This window comes from Pelobates fuscus, chromosome 1 (genome assembly GCF_036172605.1).
Source record: "Pelobates fuscus isolate aPelFus1 chromosome 1, aPelFus1.pri, whole genome shotgun sequence".
NCBI lineage: Eukaryota > Metazoa > Chordata > Amphibia > Anura > Pelobatidae > Pelobates > Pelobates fuscus.
Genome location: NC_086317.1, coordinates 232,923,734 through 232,948,781, shown reverse-complemented (window position 1 = coordinate 232,948,781; position 25,048 = coordinate 232,923,734). Strand labels below are relative to the sequence as shown.

Here is a 25,048-nt window from a genome sequence, read left to right as displayed (position 1 = left end):
CTATACTTGCATGCTTTATCTAGCTTTGCAAACATTTACATTCAAACCCAAAGACTTTGTTTAGAGGGGAAAAGCAAAATCCACACGAAAGACAGTATGCAACTTTTCTCCCACTTTGCTCTCATTATCAAATTTCATGCTTTTGAGTTAAATGTTTACAGTACTGTACAAACAGACCTGAGAAACATGACAAATTCAAAAACATATTTTTTATTTATTTTTTGCTGTTGACCAATATGCTATAAAATCAAAGTCACATTTGAATTGAAGCAAGACAATCCCACCACAACAAATAAATAACAGATTCATTGAATTAAATATGGGATAAGATTATCAATAGGAAAGGCTCAATCAGTTGCTAATAATTTAGAGCAGCATTTTACATATCATTTCGAATTACAGTACAAAATACACGTAGTGGAATTCTAAATAGGTGTAAAACCAGATACAAATACACTGAGTTTGTATGATCTGCACATATCCACACACACATGTTGAATATTAATAAACTGTGTATGAGTCAGGAGAATTGTTGTTGTTTGCTTAGATAAACTGAAAATAGGATAGCAGACATAATGTTGGTATTGTTCCACAATAGAAATTTATATCACTCTTGCCAATAGCAGAACCAAACAGCAGGGGGAGTAGTGAGTATATATATTGCTTTCAGTAAACATGCTCTGTATTAATACTGATGGTGTGGGGGTGTTTGCTTGGCCCTGGAGGTCTAGAGCAAATTTGTGCCTTTCTATGTATCTCCCCACTCTAGGAAATCCTGATAACCCATCATATATTGGAGGGGAGCTGCCAATGTGATTTAACGTACAGATCATTTGTTGCATCAAACAAGTTAAATATGAGATGACCAAGCAAGCAGAAGATCAGCATCTGTCTACAACTCCAAGTAGCAGCCCTTTGTGGTTGTTATGTAATGGCAAACAAAATAGAGGGCTCAAAAGAATAAAAAAAGGGCAGAACAATGTTGCCAAAACTGCTTCTTACTGACCGTAGCACTAGTTTCTGAGTAAGGCATTTAAATAAGCTAAGCCCATAGTTTAATAGACTATAACTAAAAATGAACAATAATGTAATAGCATGACCTATGGGATGCCATTACTCAGAAGGTCACGTGAGTTTTAGCTAATTTATATCATTACAGAAGTAACCTATCATGTTGAGATTAATCCCACCAATTCCATATATATATATATATAAAAAAAAAAAATTAAATTACGTTGGGTTGCATTTTGAGGAAAAGACCCGACTGGCTGTTTCTGTATGATCCATGCTTGTGGACGGTGGGGGGGGGAAGAGGGAGGGGGAAGAGGGAGAGAGAGTGCGTGTGTGTGTCAGAGAATGTCTGTATCAGTATATCCGTGTGTGTGTGTGTGTGTGTGTCTGTATGTATGTTTCTCTGTGTGTATGTGTTGTGCATGGGGGGCGGAAACATATTGGGTCGGGGATATATGGGGTGGGGGGGGAGGGCGCCCAGGGAAATTTTTGGTTTCTAGTTACGCCTCTTAATGAGGTGCTAGAGGTTCCAAATGTAATTGCACAAGTTAGCTGTTAAATAACCACAGGACAACTGTCCATGTCTGAAATGGCATTTCAGGTATCCCAAATGCACAGGTAAAATAAGTGTAGGACACAAATAACTAATGCTTGTATCGTGAAATATATAAAGTAAAAGTCACGAGTGAAGCGGAGGCATCATGGTAGGGAGCAGGAGTAAGAATAGCATTTATAACTTTTCATTATTCTCTCAAGAAATCATAAAAAGAGCTCTTGACCAAATCTCTAAAGAGATGCAGATTTTTAATATATTAGCTTTTTTTTTTTTTTTTATCAAATGCTGGAAATAAAAGAGCACAGTCAGTAAAGCTGTACTATCTGTAATAGGACAAGCTTCCCAGATGCCACTCTTCCGACACATAATTCTCTCAAATTTAAAGTTAAAATAGACAAACTGAAACAATTCTCCAAGTCACCTATGCTTTCAGCATCCACGGCAGAGGAAAAAGGCAAAGTACAAATTATAGAGAGAGAAGTTTCAAAATCACACAAAGAAAAAGGGGTGAAATGCCAATGCACAAACAGGAAAAAGGAAACAATCCCAGATTCTCTCAAAAAATAAAGGGGGGCAGCATAAACATGAAACTGTCATATCACCATGTAATTAGGTAAAAATTGGAAAACAAAAAAAAAACAGTGAAAAGAAAATAATCAGGAAAAAAAGGACAAAGATATCAGAGGAGTTTACAGTGTCTTACGTCCGTTCTAGACTCTAAAATGGATGCTGCTCTCCTTTTTGGTAGACACAAACAAGCTTGAGAAGCTCACAGTAAGTGTCACAATGTTGCCAGGTACATGTGTTGGATGTTTTATCACTTACGCTGAACTAAAAGTAGTCTTTCAACGTTAATTTGCTCTGGGTATTAGGGAGCAATCCTATCCAGCAAGTTAATTTGATCCATACATAATAACTAGCAGTCAAATATTAGGTCTGGTTTGGTGTCGTTTGTCAAGCACTAATATAAAGTACTGTACCTTTTATTGCAGTGCAGGTCATAAATAGGGGTTTTAAACTGAATGGATTTCACCATTTCCCCAGTCCGTAGAGAGTACAAGTCTACGCAGCAGTAAGGTGGGCTTGTGCTGAAAAAAAAAAAATAGTAATAATTTGTTTAAAGACCAAGTTTAGGAGTTTGGAACATGACATAACTTGCTTTATTGCAATAGAATACAAAAAATGGCACTAAGCACATTGCAGAATAAAATAAATAAAAGCATGGTTTCTGTAAATTATGGCGGGTTGAAGGTCATCTCTGTGAAATTTGTAACCTTTCTGAGTACTAAGAACATAGTTAATACTTTTGTTTTTCTTCTTTTCATGCTCTGAAGAACTGTAAGCAATAACCAAAAGAACTTTGGAGGGGAAAAATCTGCAATGAATGAATGTAGTGTACATATATTAACACACTTTTTAATCACTGTCAGTGGCAACCCATATAATCTGACCGTGTGTGGTCCACATGTGATTATCCAAAAAGTATAAACGGAACAATTTGTTTTTACTCACTTAGTTTTGCACACATTGCAGTGATACATACAGGCACGTTTTTTTGTCATATACCATTTAACTGCCAGAGAGGTGTGTATTGCTAATCATATTGTTATTATTATCGCCATTTATATAGCACCAACAGATTCCGTAGCGCTTTCCAATATTATGAGAGGAGGGAGTGAACTACAAATAGGACAATTACAGGAACGATAAGTTGAAGAGGACCCTGCTCAATCGAGCTTACAGTCTATAGGAGGTGGGGTATAAAACACAATAGGACAGGAAATAGCAATCCAATAAACTGGGAGTGAAGCAGAGCTGGAGGAGAGAGTAGAGTGCTGCTCTTTAGGAGAGAGCAAGAGACAGGTATATGAGGTAGAGTTTACTCTGGGAAGCCATTAGCTTTCTTAAAGAGATGAGTTTAAAGGCACTTCTTAAACGATTGATGACTAGGGGAGAGTCTGATGGTGGTAGGCAGGCTATTTCTATAAGATGGGAGCCGCCTGTGAGAAGTTCTGCAAGCGTGAGTTGGTGCGAGCAACGGACAGGAGAAGGTCACGGGCAGAGCGGAGAGACTGAGAAGGGGCATACATATGGATCTGTGAAGAGACATAAGAGGGGCTATAATTGTTCAGGGCTTTTTAGGTATGGGTTAGCAGTTTGAATTGACTCCTATGGGATACAGGAAGCAAATGTAAGGAGTAATTTACAAATATAGCACCTCCTTGGCCAGGTTGAAAAATGTATTAAAAACATGAATAGGGGGCGGGGCCTGACCTGCAAACTGAGTGGTCGCATGCCCGATGGGCTCCCACTGTACAAGCTGATAAAATGGAAATAATCATGGAAACAAAGCCTGAAACTATGCCGGGGTATGCCGCCCAAGTCGGGGGCACCCTGGTGAAGCGCCAGATACTCGAAATTAAAGCTTTCCACGATCGGGAACCAGAAGTGGCACGCTGCGGCCTGCGGTGGAAGGAGCCGGGGAGAGACGGACGCTCTCCTCGCCCTCACGCCGGAGCCACTGACTTCCGCCCCCCCCACCCCCACCCCCTAGGACCAGCGGGGTTGATCCTGGTCCACTCCCCTGGAGCAACTGGGCTACAGAGGCTACAGGCTGTGAGGCCGAACAAGCAGCTTCCAAAAGCGAGGGCCTGAATAATGGCGGATGCCACATGCACCTCCGGATGCACTGACAGGAGATCTGACACCCTGTCAAGGCTTAATGCCATATTCGATGCCTTCTGGGCAAAACTGGCCAGCAGGGAGAGGCAAACTGGGACATACTTACACGGAGAAAAGACTGCACACCCTGCCCACAGACGTGCAGTTGTGCCTTCGGTGGGAGCTCGGAGACGGCGCCATGGGAGAAGATCTTTCCCGCCAAAACGGAAACCCAAACGCCTGCACCAGACAGCTAAACCTCATCACACAGCACGATGGGTCCCCTTCTAAACCCAGCTGCACACCGACACCAGCTGTGGGGCCGCGGAGAAATCGTCACTCATCACTGCACCGGACCCAGATAACGTTGAAAAGGTCCCAACAGACCCCACAGAGCGCATCATCTTTCCGCACTCTGCTCACAACTTTCCACAGCAATGGGTGAGTGGGCCCAACACTGGGACTGTCACAGCTGGACTGGGTGTTCATCCATGCCGGACCTCCGTCTCCAGCCTCCAGGGTGGGCATTGGCTGACTTAAGCGGACAGTCAAGGGGATTTGCATCACCCACCGCTGCCTGGCTGCACAGCCCAAGGTCTATACCTCCAACTTTCACTGTTTAACTGTTTTATATTTCTCTCTTGCTATAGCCTTTAGTTCTTGTGCCCATCAGCTCCAGATTCCCTGACTAGAAATAGTGGACAGCCACCAATGGACGCTACGAAATCGGACATTAGCCACTAGGGAGCTTCACAAAATTTTGCCTACATAAACTACCCTGTTTGTATACTCAGCGATACACTCAAGCATTTTAAGCATTCACTCTGCATAGCACAAATTATTTTAAATTGATCCCACTGACCGCAAGCTCCATATTGAGCAGAATAAGGCTCTGCGGGTTACACTGCTTTCCACCTCCTAACCTATATAACTCCCACTGGATGAGCAACACACTGCCACTTTTCTTGTCTTAAAATATCAATATGTCAATCTCAGAGCAATACCAGTGTACACATAATACTGATACAGATGTCTGTACCTTTCTAGTACCTATGTGCAACCCCACGCTGCTCAGTACCAGAACTACCCCAGCTTGTTGGCTACTGCTAAACGATAACTGCCCACTAATAAGTCTAACTACATTATCTTTTTACATGGTTAATCTTTGTTATTATTACCACTACTTAATTAGTCTTCAGATGAATAAGCATGTATTACCAGAAAAACTGAGTGCAACGATTCTTGACTTTATATGTTTACCTGCTGTCATTATGCATCCTGCCAAATGTCAATATATAAGCCTGTACTTCTCACTGCACCCAAAAAATAAAGAATTAAAAAAAAAAAAACATGTATAAACGCTCGACTCCTGGCTAAGGTATGCTCCTGTCAGATCCGCTGACGCGCGTTTCGCCACTCTGGCTCATTAGAGGGGACAAGAGTCAGGAGTGAGTGTGTATTCATGTTTTTAATGACTTTATTATAAGTATAATTATATCCTACTTCCATTTATGGGGGAAGGATAACGGTTTCTGACTTGTACTAGCTCTTTATCCACCATCCTCGGCAGATAGTACATATTTGCTCACGCAGGGGGGAGGTTCCCCCTACCACTTGGAGTTTAGGTTTTTTGCGGGGTTATGGGGTGCCCTTGAAGGCACATATTTAGTATATATTTTCTTTCCTGAGAAAGACACTTATTTCTTCCTGCTCCTATATCCATTGCCTCATATTGGGGATTTAGATACTTTGTAAAGCTGTCATTTGCAACACAGCTTTAGTATCTCTAGTACTGCTGGATTAATTTGTTGACCATCCTCATGGACAGCATTTTTAGAGCACACTACTGTGTCCAGTACCTCTATGATATACCATTATTGTACAAGTGATCGGCCACTATTCCCTGAGTCAATGTGGCTAGATTAGGCACTTTTATACTACCTTACTCTTTAAGCGATTATGGTATCCCGTTTTTTTTTTGCAGAGTTACCGTATCACTGTTTAGTTGATAATCTACTCACTATTCTAGCCACGACCCAGGATATTTGTTATTGTGTATTTTTATATATATATATATATATATATATATATACACACACACACACACTCTTCTTTTCTTATTTTGTCTTGTCTTTTGGTTGTTTTGGTTATTACGATGTGTGTTTTATCCATAGTATTAAAGGTTAAGTTTTAACTTTAGCCAATTTTTCCATTGTGGATATTGACTTTTTTTCTCTCCTACCGATATACTGGTAGCCTTACCTTTTGCCTCCACTCCATTAGCGACATTATTATTTTTGCTTTCTCCTGGCAATCTCTTCTCTAATCCTATGTAATTAGGAAATTCTATTCCACACCACAATAATACTAAAATTAGAACAGGCTGACCAGATTGACCCTGTTTACAGGGACACAAAGTTTTTCATTTATGAAAATGCATGAAAAGGGTTGCCCTGCAGTGTGTATAATGCATATTCTGCATTATTGCCTAATTGCTTGATTCCACGATTCTTCATTGCCTAATTGCTTAATTTAATGCCCCTTCTTCTGAATTCTATATACTACAGGGCAACCCTTTTCATGTGCTGCCCATCAATATGTATACGTGACATGTGTCCCAGAAAACATGGTGGTTCTAGTCATCCCTAATTAGAAGAACTGAAAATTGATTGTAAAGCTACTTGTGGTCACTATATCAGCTGTTGATGGTACATCAACTTACAGGCCTCCCAACCATCCCGATTGTCAGGTCCCACCTTCCCGACTTTGTTCCCTGGTGTCCTGCTTTTGGGAACACCAGGAAACTGTCCCTAAAAGAGCATCATTAGACGCGCTCGTGGTATTAACAGTAATTTGGGTAAAAGCAACACTTTTCCAGACTCAATAGCGTCACTGGCCCACCTCTTCCATCACTCTCCCACCGGCACCATGATTCTTAGGATGCTGGAGTTGGGAGGTATGCAATGATAATTCAAGAAAGACCGCTTTGTATTGTGCTATTCCAACCTGACCAAGGATACTGCCCGTGATCTAGTTACACACAATAGACAATATCTAATAAACAGAGACATACCTTCAATTTCAACACATCCTAAATAGTATACTGACTAGCTACCACATGCTTAGCACAAGGATTCTACACTATGTAAACTGCCCAGGAACCAAATAAACAGTTTGAAATGTCCACAAACCATACATAATATACACTGAGTATGGACCATGTTCCAAGAAAACAGAAAGCCAATACTAACAAAATCTTGGTCAGGAAATAAGTCAAGAAAGTCCGGGTGGAAGCAAGGGATATAAAGAGTATAAGGACAGATGGAGAAAGAGGGGGCTATTCTAAGTACCATAACCACTGCATCTGGTAGTAGCATGGAGTACTTTATACTCACAGATATATATTTCTAATTAGGTCAACCCCCTGGAGAATTTTTGATGGTCAGAACTGTATGCAGATCACCAATATAGTTATATTAGTATTCAGAAACTGCAAATGGTCATATCTTACACCAGATAATTACATTGTGGAGCCCTAGCACGCAGACAATTCTTTACTGTCTTAATTTGCACTGTCCACTGCAATATTTTATTACCTTGTGATAGTTTGCATTTACTGTGTCATTACTTTAAATACATATGTGGTTATTATGGTAGTGTTTTATAGACATGAGTCCTGTATGCGTCTTGATTTATGTATGTGTTCTGTTCTTTTGCATGTTTTATTGATTTGTGTGTATGGCTTGATATATATACTACCAGGTATGCTATTTATAATAGAATTATTTAAAATAAAAATAAAGAATCCCCTACTGACTATAATAAATAAATGGAAACATACACAAAAGTATTAAATAGAAACGTAAACCACATTATTACAGTGGCGTCTATGGGGGGGAGAGGGGCAGGGAGCACCGAGTCTCCCATCACAAGCTGTAGCAGCAGTGCGGTCAGTTCCCACTTGCCTGATGGGCTCTCCGGACCGACAGAGGATGGTGGTCCGTCGGGGGCCCCTACCTCCATCTTACTTTGAAGAATTATAGATGGAAGTTCCCATGTGTGGACAAAGAGGCCACTGTGCTCGGAGGAACTTCCTGCAGGGGAGAGGAAGGCAGTCTGTGTGTTGGGGTTGGAGGTTCAGTGTTTGGGGGTGTGGGGGGGTCAGTCTGTGTGTGTGTGTGTGTGTGTGTGTGTGGATCAGTCTGTGTGTGTGGAGGGGGGTCAGCCTGTGTGTGTGTGAATCAGTGTGTGTGTATGGGTCAGGCTATGTGGGGGGGGGGGGGGAGGCTCAGTCTTTGAGAGTGTGTGTTTGAGGATCAGTCTGTGTGTGGGGGGGTGGATCAGTCTGTGTGTGGGGGGGTTGATCTATCTGTGTGGGTTTGGATCAGTCTGTGTCTGTGTGGGGGGACAATCTGTCTGTGTGGGAGGGCAGTGTGTGTGTATGGATTAGTCTATGTATGAGTGAGAGTGTGGAGGGGTCAGTCTGTGTGTGTGGGGGGGGCAGTCTGTGCCTGTGTGGGGGGGCAGTCTGTAGGTTTGTATGAGTCAGTCTGTGTAAGTGCTTGAGCTCCAACAGAGATATCTCACATCTCGTGACTTCCCCTGTCCCCGATGGATAGGCAACCTTCTCAACCACCATGGATCTGATTATGCCACCCCCTCCCTGCAAGGTAAGATTAGGGAAAGATTAGGGAATATTTTTTTTTTAATTTTTTTTTTTTTTTGGCAGTTAAAGTAAATAATTATAAAGCCCTTCCCTATCCCACTCTCTAGACTCCCTTGAACACAGTACACCCTCACAGACAGTGAAACCCCCACGTACAGTACACTCCCACCCAGAGTACACCTTCGCATACACACACAGTGCACCCCTCACACACTTCATCTCAAACATGTCTTCCCCCATTACACACCTCATCCCCACATACATATATACTTCCCCCATTACACACCAAATATACACACATATATATACATACATACAGGCCCCCTCAGCGCGCGCGCGCGCGCACACACACACACACACACACACACAATCTCAAAAGCTCCTAACATGAGCACATGCTCACACTGCAGCCCCTTCTTACACATAGTACACCATAAATAGACTGCTATATACACACACTTCACCACAGCCCCTTCTAAACACCATGGAAAATTATCTTGCATCTCCTGAAAAGGTTTTCCAGTTTCCGTGAAAGGGTGTCTTGCCTGTAATAAGGAAGGCGCTGCAGTGAAACTACAGGTGCTGTGGTTACACCGGGCCCATCGAGTGGTCCGTGCACTTAGGGCCACCCGATAGGTATGTGTCTTCAGGGGCACAAACATTTTTTGCACCAGGGCCCTCTCTACTTTGGTTCCGCCACTGTGCAGCAGCTTCCCTGGCACACAAGCTCTGCCACTAAATGAAAGATCGCCTCCCCTTTCCCCACTTGAAAATGACCTCCCAGTTCTCGCACACCTCCCAGTGCCAGGTAGGCTTACAATACTTAGCATGACAGAGTGATATTGTATGTGTATGTGCCTGCTAGTGAGTGAGCTTGTGTGGCAGTGAACTTGAGTGTGTTTCAGTCAACTTGTGTGTAGTGAGCATGTGTGTTCGTGACCGTGTGTGTGTGTGTTTGTCAGTAAGCTCGTCTATAGTAAGCATGTGTTATAGTAAGCATGTGTGTTAGTGAGCTTGTGTGTAGTGATCATGTGTGTCAGTGAGCTTGTCTGTAGTGAGCTTGTATGTGTCAGTGAGCTTGTCTGTAGTGAGCTTGTATGTGTCAGTGAGCTTGTCTGTAGTGAGCTTGTATGTGTCATTGAGCTTGTCTGTAGTGAGCTTGTATGTGTCATTGAGCTTGTCTGTAGTGAGCTTGTATGTGTCAGAGAGCTTGTCTGTAGTGCGCTTGTATGTGTCAGTGGGCTTTTCAGTAGTGAGCGTGTATGTGTCAATGAGGTTGTCTGTAGTGAGCTTGTCTTGTCATTGACAAAACTAGCGCTGCGTCGGAAAAAAGGTTTGTAAAAACACCTTTCTCATGTGATCAGAAGAGGCAGGTACCTAAATAGACATTCACTGACAGGCACACAATCTCTGATTGAGACACACAGTGGGGTGCTGTGTGGCTGTGTGGGGAGGGGGGAGGGGTGCTGTGTGTGAGGGGGTAGGAAAGATACATTAAAACATTTCAACAAAAAAAAAAGTATATTAAATCTGTATTCCCCTCCCTTCTTCTTACCTTTGATGGTCCAGTGGTGATAAGTATGTGACAGGTCCTGCAGCTCTCCTGTCCCCCCACGCGATGCTGTGTGGAGCGTTGCCATGGTAACGCACAGCAAAACTCCACACAGTTTGCTCGCGGGAGGACAGGAAAGCTGCTTCCGAGTTCCCTCTCCCTGCTTCCAGTCCTCCCGACAAGAAAGCAGAGTAGGCACCTGCCGTTTTGGGCAGGCAGGTGCCTACTCTGCATTGATGCAGACAGACAGCGTTCCCCTCCCCTGGCTACCTATGGCCGCATGCCTAATGAGGGGGCCCAGCGTGCCACCTGTGGCACGCGTGCCATAGGTTCGCCATCACTGTCCTAGCTTTTCTGAGCGCTTACTAACATTAAATTTCCTATCTCTCATAACAATGACAATACAGGTTTCACCAACCTAGTGTCTTGTCAACTCTCTGCACTCCAGTGTTCAGTCAGCCTGCTGCTTCCAGCCCTCAAAGAAGAAAAAAAGCCTCCCCTACCAGTCTACCAGGGAGGGTTTCATTTCCCCTTCTGCAGCTGATTACCTGCAGCTGAGCAATGGGTTGGAGACAGTCCAAAACCCTGTCCTGGAGATTAGGCCCACCCACATCTAAACATTAATTTAACCCCTTAAGGACCAAACTTCTGGAGTAAAAGGGAATCATGACATCTCAAACATGTCATGTGTCCTTAAGGGGTTAAAGGACCACTATAGTCACCCAGACCAATTCAGCTCAATTAAGTGGTCTGGGTGCAAGGTCCCCCAGGTTTTAACCCTGCAGCTCTGAAACTGCTATGTTTACATTGCAGGTTTAATCCAGCCTCTTCCTGACAGCCGCTAGAGGCACTTCTGCGACACTTAATGCGAAAATTGCATTGAGCACGCAGAACGACCATAGGAAAGCATTGAGTAATGCTTTCCTATGTGCGTTTTTAATGCGCATTCGGCTCCACTCGGGGCTGACGTCGGCGGGGGCTGGAGAGGTCACCAGCGCCGAGCGAGCCAGGCGCTGCATAAAGGTAAGTGGCTGAAGGGGTTTTAATCCATCAGCCCAGCAGGAGTGGGGCCCTGATGGTGGGGGGACCCTTAGGATTATATAGTGTCAGGAAAACGAGTTTGTTTTCCTAACACTATACAGGGAGTGCAGAATTATTAGGCAAATGAGTATTTTGACCACATCATCCTCTTTATGCATGTTGTCTTACTCCAAGCTGTATAGGCTCGAAAGCCTACTACCAATTAAGCATATTAGGTGATGTGCATCTCTGTAATGAGAAGGGGTGTGGTCTAATGACATCAACACCCTATATCAGGTGTGCATAATTATTAGGCAACTTCCTTTCCTTTGGCAAAATGGGTCAAAAGAAGGACTTGACAGGCTCAGAAAAGTCAAAAATAGTGAGATATCTTGCAGAGGGATGCAGCACTCTTAAAATTGCAAAGCTTCTGAAGCGTGATCATCGAACAATCAAGCATTTCATTCAAAATAGTCAACAGGGTCGCAAGAAGCGTGTGGAGAAACCAAGGCGCAAAATAACTGCCCATGAACTGAGAAAAGTCAAGCGTGCAGCTGCCAAGATGCCACTTGCCACCAGTTTGGCCATATTTCAGAGCTGCAACATCACTGGAGTGCCCAAAATCACAAGGTGTGCAATACTCAGAGACATGGCCAAGGTAAGAAAGGCTGAAAGACGACCACCACTGAACAAGACACACAAGCTGAAACGTCAAGACTGGGCCAAGAAATATCTCAAGACTGATTTTTCTAAGGTTTTATGGACTGATGAAATGAGAGTGAGTCTTGATGGGCCAGATGGATGGATTGGTAAAGGGCAGAGAGCTCCAGTCCGACTCAGACGCCAGCGAGGTGGAGGTGGAGTACTGGTTTGGGCTGGTATCATCAAAGATGAGCTTGTGGGGCCTTTTCGGGTTGAGGATGGAGTCAAGCTCAACTCCCAGTCCTACTGCCAGTTTCTGGAAGACACCTTCTTCAAGCAGTGGTACAGGAAGAAGTCTGCATCCTTCAAGAAAAACATGATTTTCATGCAGGACAATGCTCCATCACACGCGTCCAAGTACTCCACAGCGTGGCTGGCAAGAAAGGGTATAAAAGAAGAAAATCTAATGACATGGCCTCCTTGTTCACCTGATCTGAACCCCATTGAGAACCTGTGGTCCATCATCAAATGTGAGATTTACGAGGAGGGAAAACTGTACACCTCTCTGAACAGTGTCTGGGAGGCTGTGGTTGCTTCTGCACGCAATGTTGATGGTGAACAGATCAAAACACTGACAGAATCCATGGATGGCAGGCTTTTGAGTGTCCTTGCAAAGAAAGGTGGCTATATTGGTCACTGATTTGTTTTTGTTTTGTTTTTGAATGTCAGAAATGTATATTTGTGAATGTTGAGATGTTATATTGGTTTCACTGGTAAAAATAAATAATTGAAATGGGTATATATTTGTTTTTTGTTAAGTTGCCTAATAATTATGCACAGTAATAGTCACCTGCACACACAGATATCCCCCTAAAATAGCTAAAAGTAAAAACAAACTAAAAACTACTTCCAAAAATATTCAGCTTTGATATTAATGAGTTTTTTGAGTTCATTGAGAACATGGTTGTTGTTCAATAATAAAATTAATCCTCAAAAATACAACTTGCCTAATAATTCTGCACTCCCTGTAGTGATCCTTTAAGTTACATACAACACATACTCCCCCTGGGGTTAAATGTCCTTTGCCTCTCTGAACAATTCACCTTATCACAGTACACACACATATATATATCTATAAATATATAGATATATATACACACACACACACACACACACACACACACACACGTTTTATAACTGCCCCCCTACTTTTGTCCCTGGCCCCTCATGTGACCCCCTAAATATGAATCCTGGAGACGCTACTGACCACAGACAACAAAAAAGGTGGCTAAACAAATACCAGAATGCTTTCTTCCAAACAAGTCTTGACAACAAGTGAATGTGTTTGCAGTTTTGTGCTATTCTGTCCTGCTTATGATATGCTTTTTAGAGAAATTAGAAGTGTCCACAAATTATTCCTAGTAAAGTGATGTGCTCTTGCATTGAGTGATTTGGGATTAGTGTGCAGACAAACTGGCTCTGTATCATTTTATTAAATGAGTACACACTGTTCCTAGTTTTGCTCTCATGAGAGTGGTTTAAAGTGACACACTGCTTTTGTATGACTGGGTCGAGATCTTCACAGCTGATTTCTGTGTTTAGCGCCTGGTGTCCATCTACATTTAAGTGCATTGGCTTCCAGTACAGTGTTTGGCTGATTGTCTGTTTTATAGCAAATTACCACTAACAATACAATGTGTTAAGGATGTGGCGAAAGCTTATTACGGACATTTTCTCATTGGAGCTGTGGTAGAAAAAGAACAAGATATCCATAGGGGTTTGCATATGGTTATTATTAATACACAAAGAAATGTATTCATTCACATGGGTCCATAGTAAAAGTGCCATGTTGCCCCTTCCTCCGTCCCTTCCCCATTGTAACGTGACAAGCCATTTCATAAAGGTTTAACTTCTTCCCTGGGACCAGCCAGGCACTTTTCCACGCCACCTCTACAGGTTAGTGAGAGCTGAAAGCTCCTTCACCCGACGGTGACTAAGAGCAATACACTGACATTCTCAGCCAACGCACTGTTACTGTAGTCACCATCACTGGGAGCAGAAAGACACTTTACAATGGTGTCTAAATGGCTACCATGTCTTAGTCGCCCTGTGCCCATTATAGGTGCAGGGTGTTTATAATGTGTGTGTGTGTATACTGTTAAATGTTTTGCCGGTTTCCTGTACTGCTACCAACTAGGTGGATTTGGCTATTGAGCCTGTGTAGTGCCCTCTGTTGACATCAACAGCACTACCTGAATAGCACGGCTGGTTAATTTGCATATTAAGGAAGATTTGCATATTGCTAATTCTGCAGGCAGGAAAGATATTTTGTGCTGGTTATGGTCTTCCACCATTTCTTTATAAATATGTTATTATGCTATTATAATTTCCTGTTTATTTAGTAACATGTTTGAATTTTATTATGTTTGTTATAGCAATGTATATGTAATGATCATATGGGCTAGTCCCAAGTAAAATAAAGTTTTGTATGATAGTTCCTTTTGGAACTTTTGTCCTGTGTGAATTTTTAGGGATCTCAGTGACAGAGTCTTCAGACCTGAGGGGTGGTTGGAGGATCCCTCTAACCCTAGGAAAATTCAAGAGAGCCGCAAGTGCCTTTGTAAAGGCAGTGGAAATCACATTCAGGCAGAGGTAACAATACCTGTCTGGAAGAAGGGCAGCAGTGGAATAGGCAGAGGTGATGATACCTGCCTGGAAGGAAAGCTGCAGCCTGGTCGGGTGGAAGAGCTACAGAAGGACCCCAGTCGAGCTGCGGTGATTGGGGCACAAGTGATTCAGATTTACCAGTTCCCGCTAGAGAGCGAGTTTGTTGGAGGTACCCAGCTGGGGTACAGGGAGCTCCGTCACACGCACTAGTCCTGCACTGCATGGCTTAGCTCAGGTACTTCAAGATCCTATTGGCAGCAATTAGGGCCCAGAAGACCCTAGGTAAGAAGCCGTAAAGCAATAAAAGCCCAATGGTATTAAGCAGAGATAAAAAGGTACTATGAATAAAAATGTTTTTTTCAGCTTGGACTTTTTATCTCTGCGTAATACCATTGAACTTTTATTGCTTTACTGCTTTTTATTGGTATTTCTATTTCTTACAGTGTTTTTATTGCCTTCTTCCTATTTTTACATCAGTAATTTTAGGCGCAACCTCATTTTTGTCCCATTATCTTTACTTGTTTTTGGGGTTTGTGAGGGAGCCCCATCCTTAGGTTTGCAGCCTTTGTTTACTACAATGTATTTTCTGTTTGGTCACCTAGCGCTGATCCACGTCTTTTTTATCCTAGTTAAAAAGTCCAACCAGTCTGAAACTGTCTGACTCCTTGGGAGTATGACAGGGCACTCCTGGCATCATAACCACTACAGGGCATTGCAGTGGTTATGCTGGTTGGATCATTCCTTTAATATAGTAGACTTGGTTTCTAGATTTGGCCCCTTTTCTCTGGTAATGTAAAGCAATGTCAGTTTGCCTCGTGTCTTGTATCTGTCAATATGATAACTACTAGAGACTTCCTCCATTACAGATATTACTTTCAAAGTCCTTCATATTTTGTGTCATCACACCCAGCAATGACACTGAACACAACCACTAGACAAGCATTAGGATAATGCTTCTGTATGGAAAAAAAATAAATAAAATCACAGCGCTGCTGGACTCCTAATACTTCTTCATGGACAAGCATTGGGATTGGGCTTAAAATCATCCTAGTATGTGATAGTAGGTGTTCTTTCATTAAATTGCAAATAATAGTGAGTGAGTTCAATATTTTTACAAATCTGCTATTGTAGCCTAAATTTAGCATCTTATGTTGTCGCTATAATGCACTGCTTTGTTTACATACCCCTCTGATTGTCGGCTGAAGAAGATGAAACATTGGGAGTGGGAGAGTGTATACTGAGGTATGGCCAATGGCCAGACATGTTAGTGATGTAGTTAGTATATAACAACAAAAAAATAAGGAACTGCACTCATTCATATGAGCAAAAAAAGGGTGCAACCAGGCTTGGGGATAGCATAAACCCCAAATAGTTGAATCCAATTAAGCAGAAAAAGGTCCAGGCACTTCAAAGCTCAATAAGGCACATGTATTTAGAACAAAGTGTAATGATAGGGCACTACACCTACACCACTTTGTTCCAAAAAAAAAAAAAATGTGGCTTATTGAGCTTTGGGGTACCTGGACCTTTTTCTTCTCAAAGTGAAGCAGTTAGTGTCACTGACAGTAATCCTGCCACAAAGGGGCATGCCACCCTTCCATATGCTTCAGGATAACAGAATGTCCAGCAGGGAATAAGTGCTTGTATATTGGCTTAACTCACATTTATTTGATTACCAGTGCAGTGTATAATCTTGTTCATATGTAAAAAGTTTCCCTCAGTTCTCCCATCAATAGATGACAGAATCGGTCTGTTGGATGATCAGGATCACTGAGTAAAAGCTGTGTGTCACACTGTGCCACCATGAGACTTGACTGGTGCAGTCTTAATGTCACTGTACACCACCTTCCATTACTCACTGACGAATCAAGTTTTAATTCTTTAAAAGTTGGTTACAAGAAAAAGAAAATTTCTATCATATTCTGTGTGCGAATAAATCATTAAAGGAACATAACGTTAGGAAGTAATCTCCCACCCTGAGATTACTGCATTAATCTCGGCCATGTTATATGCTCATATACCGTATATACTCGAGTATAAGTCGACCTGAATATAAGCCGAGGCCCCTAATTTTAGCACAAAAAAATGGGAAAACTTATTGACTCAAGTATAAGCCTAGGGTGATAAATGCAGCAGCTACTGGTACATTTATAAATAAAATTAGATCCCAATAAAATTACATTAATTAAATATTTATTTACAATGTGTGTGTATATAATGAATAGTGTGTGTGTATTTGTGTATATAATAAATGAAGAGTGTGTATATAATGAATGCAGAGTGTGTGTGTTTGTGTGAATGCAGTGTGTGTGTATATAATGAATGCAGAGTGTGTGTTTGTGTGAATGCAGTTTGTGTGAATGCAGTGTGTGTATATAATGCCGAGTGTGTGTTTGTATGAGTGTGTGTGTATATAATGCAGAGTGTGTGCATTATACACACACACACATTCATACAAACACAAACTCTGCATTACATACACACACACTGTGTGTATATAATGCAGAGTGTGTGTGTATATAATGCAGTGTGTGTTTGTGTGAATTCAGAGTGTGTGTGTAAACTGGGTGGGGGGAGGGCATTTTTATTATTTTAATTTTTTTTTATATGGCCGCGGGTGTCGCAAGACTTACACTGTGAGCTGAACTGGGGAGCTGCAAGCGAGCTGACCGGAGCTGCTACAAAGGTAAGTAAGAGCTCGCGGCCAGCCCCTAACAGGACCGCCGGGCTTGTAATGAGCCCGGCGGTCCTGGTCTGTATTATGGCAATATAAGTTGCCATAATACAGACCTTGACTCGAGTATAAGCAGAGTGGGGCTTTTTCAGCACAAAAAATGTGCCGAAAAACTCGGCTTATACTCGAGTATATACGGTTTTCATCAAATGTGAAATGAGAAAAATAAAGAATAAAAAAAAAAATAAAAGACATTTGAGCTCCAGGCTGAGTGACCTAGACTTCCATGGCAGTAAATTTACTGATCAGATCAATCTATGACAGGGGTTCCCAACCCGTGGTATGCGTACCCCCAGGGGTACAATTCAGTGCCCCAGGGGGTACGTGAAATTATTTAGGTAATGGCGGCCCCCACCATGGGCCGAGGCCGACAGGGAAGATTACAGGATCTCCCCTTCCGGCCCATGCAGAGCCAGCGCTATCAGAGCACCAGCCCTGCTGTATGTGCCCTCATGGGCCGGGGAGGGGGGGGGAGATCAAAGATCTCCCTCACCGACCCAAAGGCATTTACAGGCGGCCTGCAGGAGAGGGAGGAAAGGAAGGGCCGGGAGGCGGGAAGGTCCTCTCCCTCATTATTATTTATGACCCCCACCCGCAGCTCAGGGAGAGGACAATAGGTCACCCCCCTTTATTTTCCTTTATGGCCCCCACCCGCCGCTCAGGGGTGGGGGGAGACAATATGTCCCCCCCCATTTATTGCCTCCACACACCGCTCGGTGTGGGGACCGGGGGGGAGGACAATAGGTCCCCCCCCCCCCCATTATCCTTTAGGGCCCCCACCTGCCGCTCAGGGGTAGGGCCCCCACCTGCCGCTCAGGCGTTGTCTATTAACAACACTTTCTAACCATTCTTTTATACTGCTCAGTCAGTTGCACAATGTGACTGATTTGTTTCAAATATACTCTGTTATTCATAGGTCATTTTTGAAATAACGTGAAAGGTCTTTCATGATTTACTGACAAACAGTTTGACTTATTTTGTGCGTTCTCTGACATTCATAGGCATAACAAGCAATTTAGAACCTTAGCAGCAAAAAGTGCATTTTTATAAAAAAAGTTTATTATTTATTTATCTTTAGACAGACGATGACACATTTTAGTTCACACCATTTTGTAACAGACCATTGGTAATATTTGTACACCTATATATAGGTATCAAGCCATAGGGCCCAAGAAATCTAAGAAGAGGGCAGAGAAGAAGAAAAAATGCAACTAATTGTATATATTTTTTTAATTAACATATTGTCTCTTAAAGGGACACTATAGTCACCAGAACAACTACAGCTTATTGAATTTGTTCTGGTGAGTAGAATCATTACCTTCAGGCTTTTTGCTGTAAACACTGTCTTTTCAGAGAAAATGCAGTGTTTACATTACAACCTAGTGATAACTTCACTGGCCACTCCTCAGATGGCTGTTAGAGATTCTTCCTGGGTCACGGCTGCCTAAAATGCACCCAAACATTCAGTGCCTCCACCCTCTGCATGCAGACACTGAATTTTCCTCATAGAGATTCATTGATTCAATTCCTCTCTATGAGGAGATGCTGATTGGCCAGGGCTGTGTTTGAGTTGTGCTGGCTCTACCATTGATCTGCTTCTTTGTCAGTCTCAGCCAATCCTATGGGAAGCACTGTGATTGGATCAGGCTACAACATCTGATGATGTCAGCAGGAAGTGGGCATGTCAAAAGGAAACCGGGACAAAGTAAGCAGCTCCAGACTTGAATACAAGTAAGATTTTACTATATTTAGGGAGGCATAATGGGACCAGGCTGGCTAGATGGTGGTTTTAACCCTATAGGGTTAGGAATACATGTTTGTGTTCCTGACCTTAATATACAATAAATCTGTAATAACTTTAACAAACTGTAATCTCCAAACCCAGTGATGTGGAGTGAAGACAAGTGCCAAACAAAATGTGAGATTCTTGCCAAGTCTTCCTACAAATTACTGTATACTGATGTAAGAAACTGCTTGGCACTTTATGTACTCCGCCTAAAACTCAGGCTCTTTACACAAAACTTAATAAAAAGGAAAAACAAAAACTGCGCAAAAAAAAAAAATATTTACCTTACATTTGCCTGCTATGGTTAGGTCTAAAGGCCTACTTGTCATAGTAAATAACCCCCCAACCCCCTTCCATAAAAATATGTACGAGTCCCTGTCACATTGATTTATAACACTTATTTCGAAGTGAGACAAAAAAGAAAAAGAAAACTTGCGTATGCAAACAATTAGTCTATTTTTGTAGGCTTGGAGTGAGGTGGGTGGTAACTGAGAAAAGTTAGAAAAACTCTGTCACAATATCCCATTTTCTTTCGATTTTTTTCCTTAAGTAACCCCCATCAGACAACAAACGCTGCCCACATCAGAGGCTTCTTATGGCCTGCAGGGCTGCTTTGATTCCAGACCGCTGCAGGCATTAACAAGGACATAATTAAGGTAAAAAGTTCAGCCACAGTTCTAAGGCTCAAGCATTGCCAGATATACATTTCCTCCCATTCACTGCCTTCTACTGTACCTTCTCAGAGATGTATATTGGAAACACATTTTTCTTAACACCAGAGTCTTTTCCTTTTCCAATTAACTTTTCTGACGTTAGCAATGTTTAATCATTTAAAGGCTGCCCACACCCATAGAAAGTAAAGGCACTAGTAACACTCCATGTCGTACTGTGAGTTGGTATCAAGATCTGTACACTACAGTTAGTTGGAACTGCTATAAAATGGCCAGGAGAGCAGTGATTGCAGCTTGGTGGCAAACATTTAAAGCTATAACTCATTTGTAATAACAGTTTTATCCTCTACTACTTCGGAACAGGATTTCCATATGGGGCCTTGGGCATTTCTATTGTGTGTATGTGTATACATTGAAATAAATGAAGAGATGCTATTTTAAATATCCCCTAATGGCAAGGTTGCATAATAGCCGTCTCTGGAATGGTTTATGTTTAATAAGAAGCTACAGACATTAAGGCAACATTCTAAAACAAGCTGCATACTTTCAAGGTAGACACATTTTCTTAAAAAAAAAAGAAGAGCATCGGCAAAGAAAAGCTTTAGAGAATTGTTTCAATGTTATACATGTTCTTTTCATTTATTTATTGCTATTTTTACTGTACATTATTGTGAACTGAAAACTGAACAAGTAACAGCCAAGACCAAAAAAAGACATTTCCCAACAGAAGTGATTTGTAATATGGAAACCTAATTTACAAGTTAAACAAGATGATGCACAGTTGCACACCTTATTCAGTGACTAAAATAAAATGTAAAAATATCTCTCAGTTCTACATCTTGGAAGGTCCGGATTTGGTAAGGGTATAACAATGTTTAAAAATATATTGTTCTAGATCATTATGAAAATAAAACAAGAGTCAAATGAATTAAGTAACTTGTTCCTTTGTAAGAGCTGGACTGATCCACTTACAGACAATTCTAATTAAATAGATAATGAATATTATACTCTAAAAGTGATTTATGAAATATTCTCAACAGTTTTCCTAGGTCAGAATAGCAGAGTTAGAAAAAAATAAAAAAAAATACCAAGCCAGTAATTTTAACCTAGATATTGCAACTCATTTGGCAACTTGGTGATTAGTGACTAAACTCCTAAGTAAATCTTTTTGGACTAAGAGAGCTCTTAAGGCCATGAATCCGGACCGATGCCTCCTCATGATATATTTTTATTATTACTCAAATGAGGTTTTAAATATCACTTTTGTTCAAAATATGATACTTATTTTTGAAATGTTGAGGGATTATACTGTTTATAACGTCGTATGTAAAGAATGTCAAGCAATGTTTATAAAGCCACTGGAATTATGTTTCTTGGGAACTGTATATAAACTTCTTCTTGCCCCAGGTTATACTTGAACATTAACAGTGTGGTCATATACTCTGTATACTGGTTTCCAATTCCATACCATGTTTGGGAATTTTTAAAGGGACACAGCACCATGGATATAACCCTTCTTTAACCGCTCTCAATTTTGTAATTTTTGGCAATTTATTTTAGATCCTTGTTCTCACATTGTTTTGTGTTTGTTATGGTTTCTTTTTGTTTCATACAGCATCAGCACTCTAACATTTTAGTAAATACTTTTTAGAGTTTTGGTTTTAAGATACTGACACTCATAGGCGTGAACAGCCTATTGCATTAGGGTGTGCACCCTCAAGCACAAGCACACGCGGCGTATATATATATGCACATATATACACACACACACACACAAAGCTGTGTGTGTGCTGTGTGAGGGTGCTGTTAGTGTGATGTGTGTGTGCTGGTAGTGTACTATGTGGGTGAGGGTGTTTATGTGTGCGTGCTTGTGAGGGTGCTGTGAATGTACTGTGTGTCAGGGTGCTGTTTGTGTGTGTGTGTGTGTGTGTGCACTTGTGAGGGTGCTGTAAATGTACTGTGTGTCAGGGTGCTGTTTGTGTGTGAGGGTACTGGTAGTGTTTTGTGTGTGTGTGTTTGTTAGGGTCCTGTTTGTGTTTGTGAGGGTGCTGTGTGTGTGGGTGCTGTATGTGTGTGTGGCTGCTGTATGTGTGTGGGTGCTGTATGTGTGTGGGTGCTGTGTGTCTGTGGGTGCTGTGTGTCTGTGGGTGCTGTGTGTCTGTGGGTGCTGTGTGTCTGTGGGTGCTGTGTGTCTGTAGGTGCTGTGTGTCTGTGGGTGCTGTGTGTCTGTGGGTGCTGTGTGTCTGTGGGTGCTGTGTATGTCTGTGGGTGCTGTGTATGACTGTGGGTGCTGTGTATGTCTGTGGGTGTGCTGTGTATGTCTGTGGGTGTGTGCTGTGTATGTGTGTGTGTGTGCTGTGTATGTGTGTGTGTGCATGTGTGTGTGTGTGTGTGTGTGTGTGTGTGTGTGTGCATGTGTGTATGTGTGTGCATGTGTGTATGTGTGGGTGATTGTGGGGGGTGGAGGTTGTGGGGGGTGGAGGGATACTTAATATCCCCCCTCCCTTCTTACTTATGTGGGGAGGGGGGGATTCTTGTTCCTTGTCCCTGGTGGTCCAGTGGAGGTGGGGGCAGATCAGTTATCCCCCCTCCCTTCTTACCTTATGCCTGGGAGGGGGGATCCTGCTGCCGCCATCCATCCCTGGTGGTCCAGTGGAGAGTGAACGTATGTCTGTGGGTGTGCTGTGTATGTCTGTGGGTGTGCTGTGTATGTCTGTGGGTGTGCTGTGTATGTCTGTGGGTGTGCTGTGTATGTCTGTGGGTGTGCTGTGTATGTCTGTGGGTGTGCTGTGTATGTCTGTGGGTGCTGTGTATGTGTGTGGGTGCTGTGTATGTGTGTGGGTGCTGTGTATGTGTGTGGGTGCTGTGTATGTCTGTGGGTGCTGTGTATGTCTGTGGGTGCTGTGTATGTCTGTGGGTGCTGTGTATGTCTGTGGGTGCTGTGTATGTGTATGTGTATGTGGGTGCTGTGTATGTGTGTGCTGTGTATGTGTGTGCTGTGTATGTGTGTGTGTGTGTGCTGTGTATGTGTGTGTGTGTGCTGTGTATGTGTGTGGGTGATTGTGGGGGGTGGAGGTTGTGGGGGGTGGAGGGATACTTAATATCCCCCCTCCCTTCTTACTTATGTGGGGAGGGGGGGATTCTTGTTCCTTGTCCCTGGTGGTCCAGTGGAGGTGGGGGCAGATCAGTTATCCCCCCTCCCTTCTTACCTTATGCCTGGGAGGGGGGATCCTGCTGCCGCCATCCATCCCTGGTGGTCCAGTGGAGAGTGAACTCTAGCCCCGCAGGGCTAGAGTTCACTCACGCGAGATCTGAGCATTGCCGCGGCAACGCTCAGATCTCGCGAGAGGAACCCGGCGGAGCTGCTGGCAATAGCTCCCCGGGTCCTCTCCTGCCTCCCTCCCTGCCTGTGAGCCGGTGAGGGGAGGCTGAGAGCAGAGCCGGCGCTCGGATAGCGCCGGCTCTGCATGAGCCGGCAGGGGAGATCCTGAGATCTCCCCTGCCGGTCTCACTCCATAGGCGTGCCGCGGGGATTAGGGTGTGCCCAGGCACACCCGGCACACCCCGTGCGCACGCCTATGCTGACACTCAAAAAGAGTAAGAGCAAACTTATATGCATTTCATTACTTTCAAGGAGAAAGACAATTAGTATGCATCTCATTTGTAAGATTTATCTTTGTAAAACACACACATGCACAGAGACAATGTGAATTGAGTATTGGATCTTGTATTTCATATACAATAATGTTTCATATAATTACCACCTTTCTAAATTAAATTTGGAGTCTATTTGGTGTTCACAGCACTGCACACAACAAACCAAAAACAGAGTAAGTCATATAAATTAACAAACCAAAAACAGAGTAAGCCATATAAATTAAAAAACAGTTTATGAAAAGTATACCTGATGCAGATTGGGAAACATTTATTAATCTGTGGAAGTTCTAGAGCAGTGGTTCCCAAACTTTTTAGGTTCAAGGCGCCCTTAATATTTCCGTATTTTTCCAAAGCACCATAACTCAAAATTTCTAGGTTGTATATCTGTACAGCGCTGCAGCATTTACTGGTGCTATAGTGAAATGTACAGTGTAGGTGTTTGAAGGGATGCTTGTATATAGTTATTGTGTATTAATACAGGGGTGTGCTTGTATGTAATGTTTGCGTTTGATTACAGGGGTGTGTAATGTTTGTGTTTGATTGCAGGGGTGTGTGAATCTAATGTTCACTTTTAAATGTGGATGTGCATTTGTGTTAAGTATTTGCGTTTGAGTGAAGGGGTGTGTTTGTGTGTAATTTGTGTTAGATTGCAGGTGTGTGCTTGTATGTTGTGCTGGTGTTTGACTGTTTGGATGTATGCACATACACTACCATATACATACTTTCACAGATAATTGTGCACCGACACATACACACAAATTCTTATACCGACACATACACACACCGACCGACACATACACACATACAGAAACATAAATGCACACCGACATATACACATATGCACCATGACACACACAAACATTGATACATGCCCACACCATGACAGATGCACACACTGACATAAAAACACACAACCTGACACATATATATATATATATACACACACACGTTTTATAATATCTCCAGCCACCCTCCTGTTAGCATACCATATGTTTCAGGAGGGTGGCTTGGAGTCCTGCTGCTGGTGGAGTGAGGGGTCCGGAGCTCTTCGTGCTCCTCTCCCTCACGCTGCGGCTGGCTCCTCCTGCACTGTCTCCCTGCAGGATGCGGAGAGGAACGGACAGGCCGACATTGCAGGGGCCCGGTCACAGTCTTAAAGGACCGCGACACCTGACCGTTCAGTAGTAATGTTTCCCTGGTGCTATGATTATAAACATTCTGCGGCACCCCTGCAGCACACAGTTTGGGTACCGCTGTTCTAGAGCATAATGGATTCCCTTTTCAATGGGTTTTTATTTAAGAATACATTTCTCAGGGAGGTCTTTTTTTTTGATTAACATGCTAACTTTCCTTTGTCAACGGAATCATATATGTAAAGAATTACAGAAAAAATACACACAGTGCAAATCTTGAAGAAAACTTATT

The 25,048-nt window shown here is 42.7% G+C and overlaps 1 protein-coding gene across 4 annotated transcripts in view; it reads right to left on the bottom strand.

Moving 5' to 3' along the window:
* BCAS3 (BCAS3 microtubule associated cell migration factor) overlaps positions 1-25,048 on the bottom strand; it is a 1,245,307-nt gene that overhangs the window by 1,029,058 nt on the left and 191,201 nt on the right. For all 4 annotated transcript variants that reach the window (XM_063455132.1, XM_063455142.1, XM_063455152.1 and 1 more), the window contains exon 8: positions 2,548-2,655. In XM_063455132.1, coding sequence (XP_063311202.1) covers positions 2,548-2,655 — 108 coding nt within the window. The remainder of the gene's footprint in view (positions 1-2,547; positions 2,656-25,048) is intronic.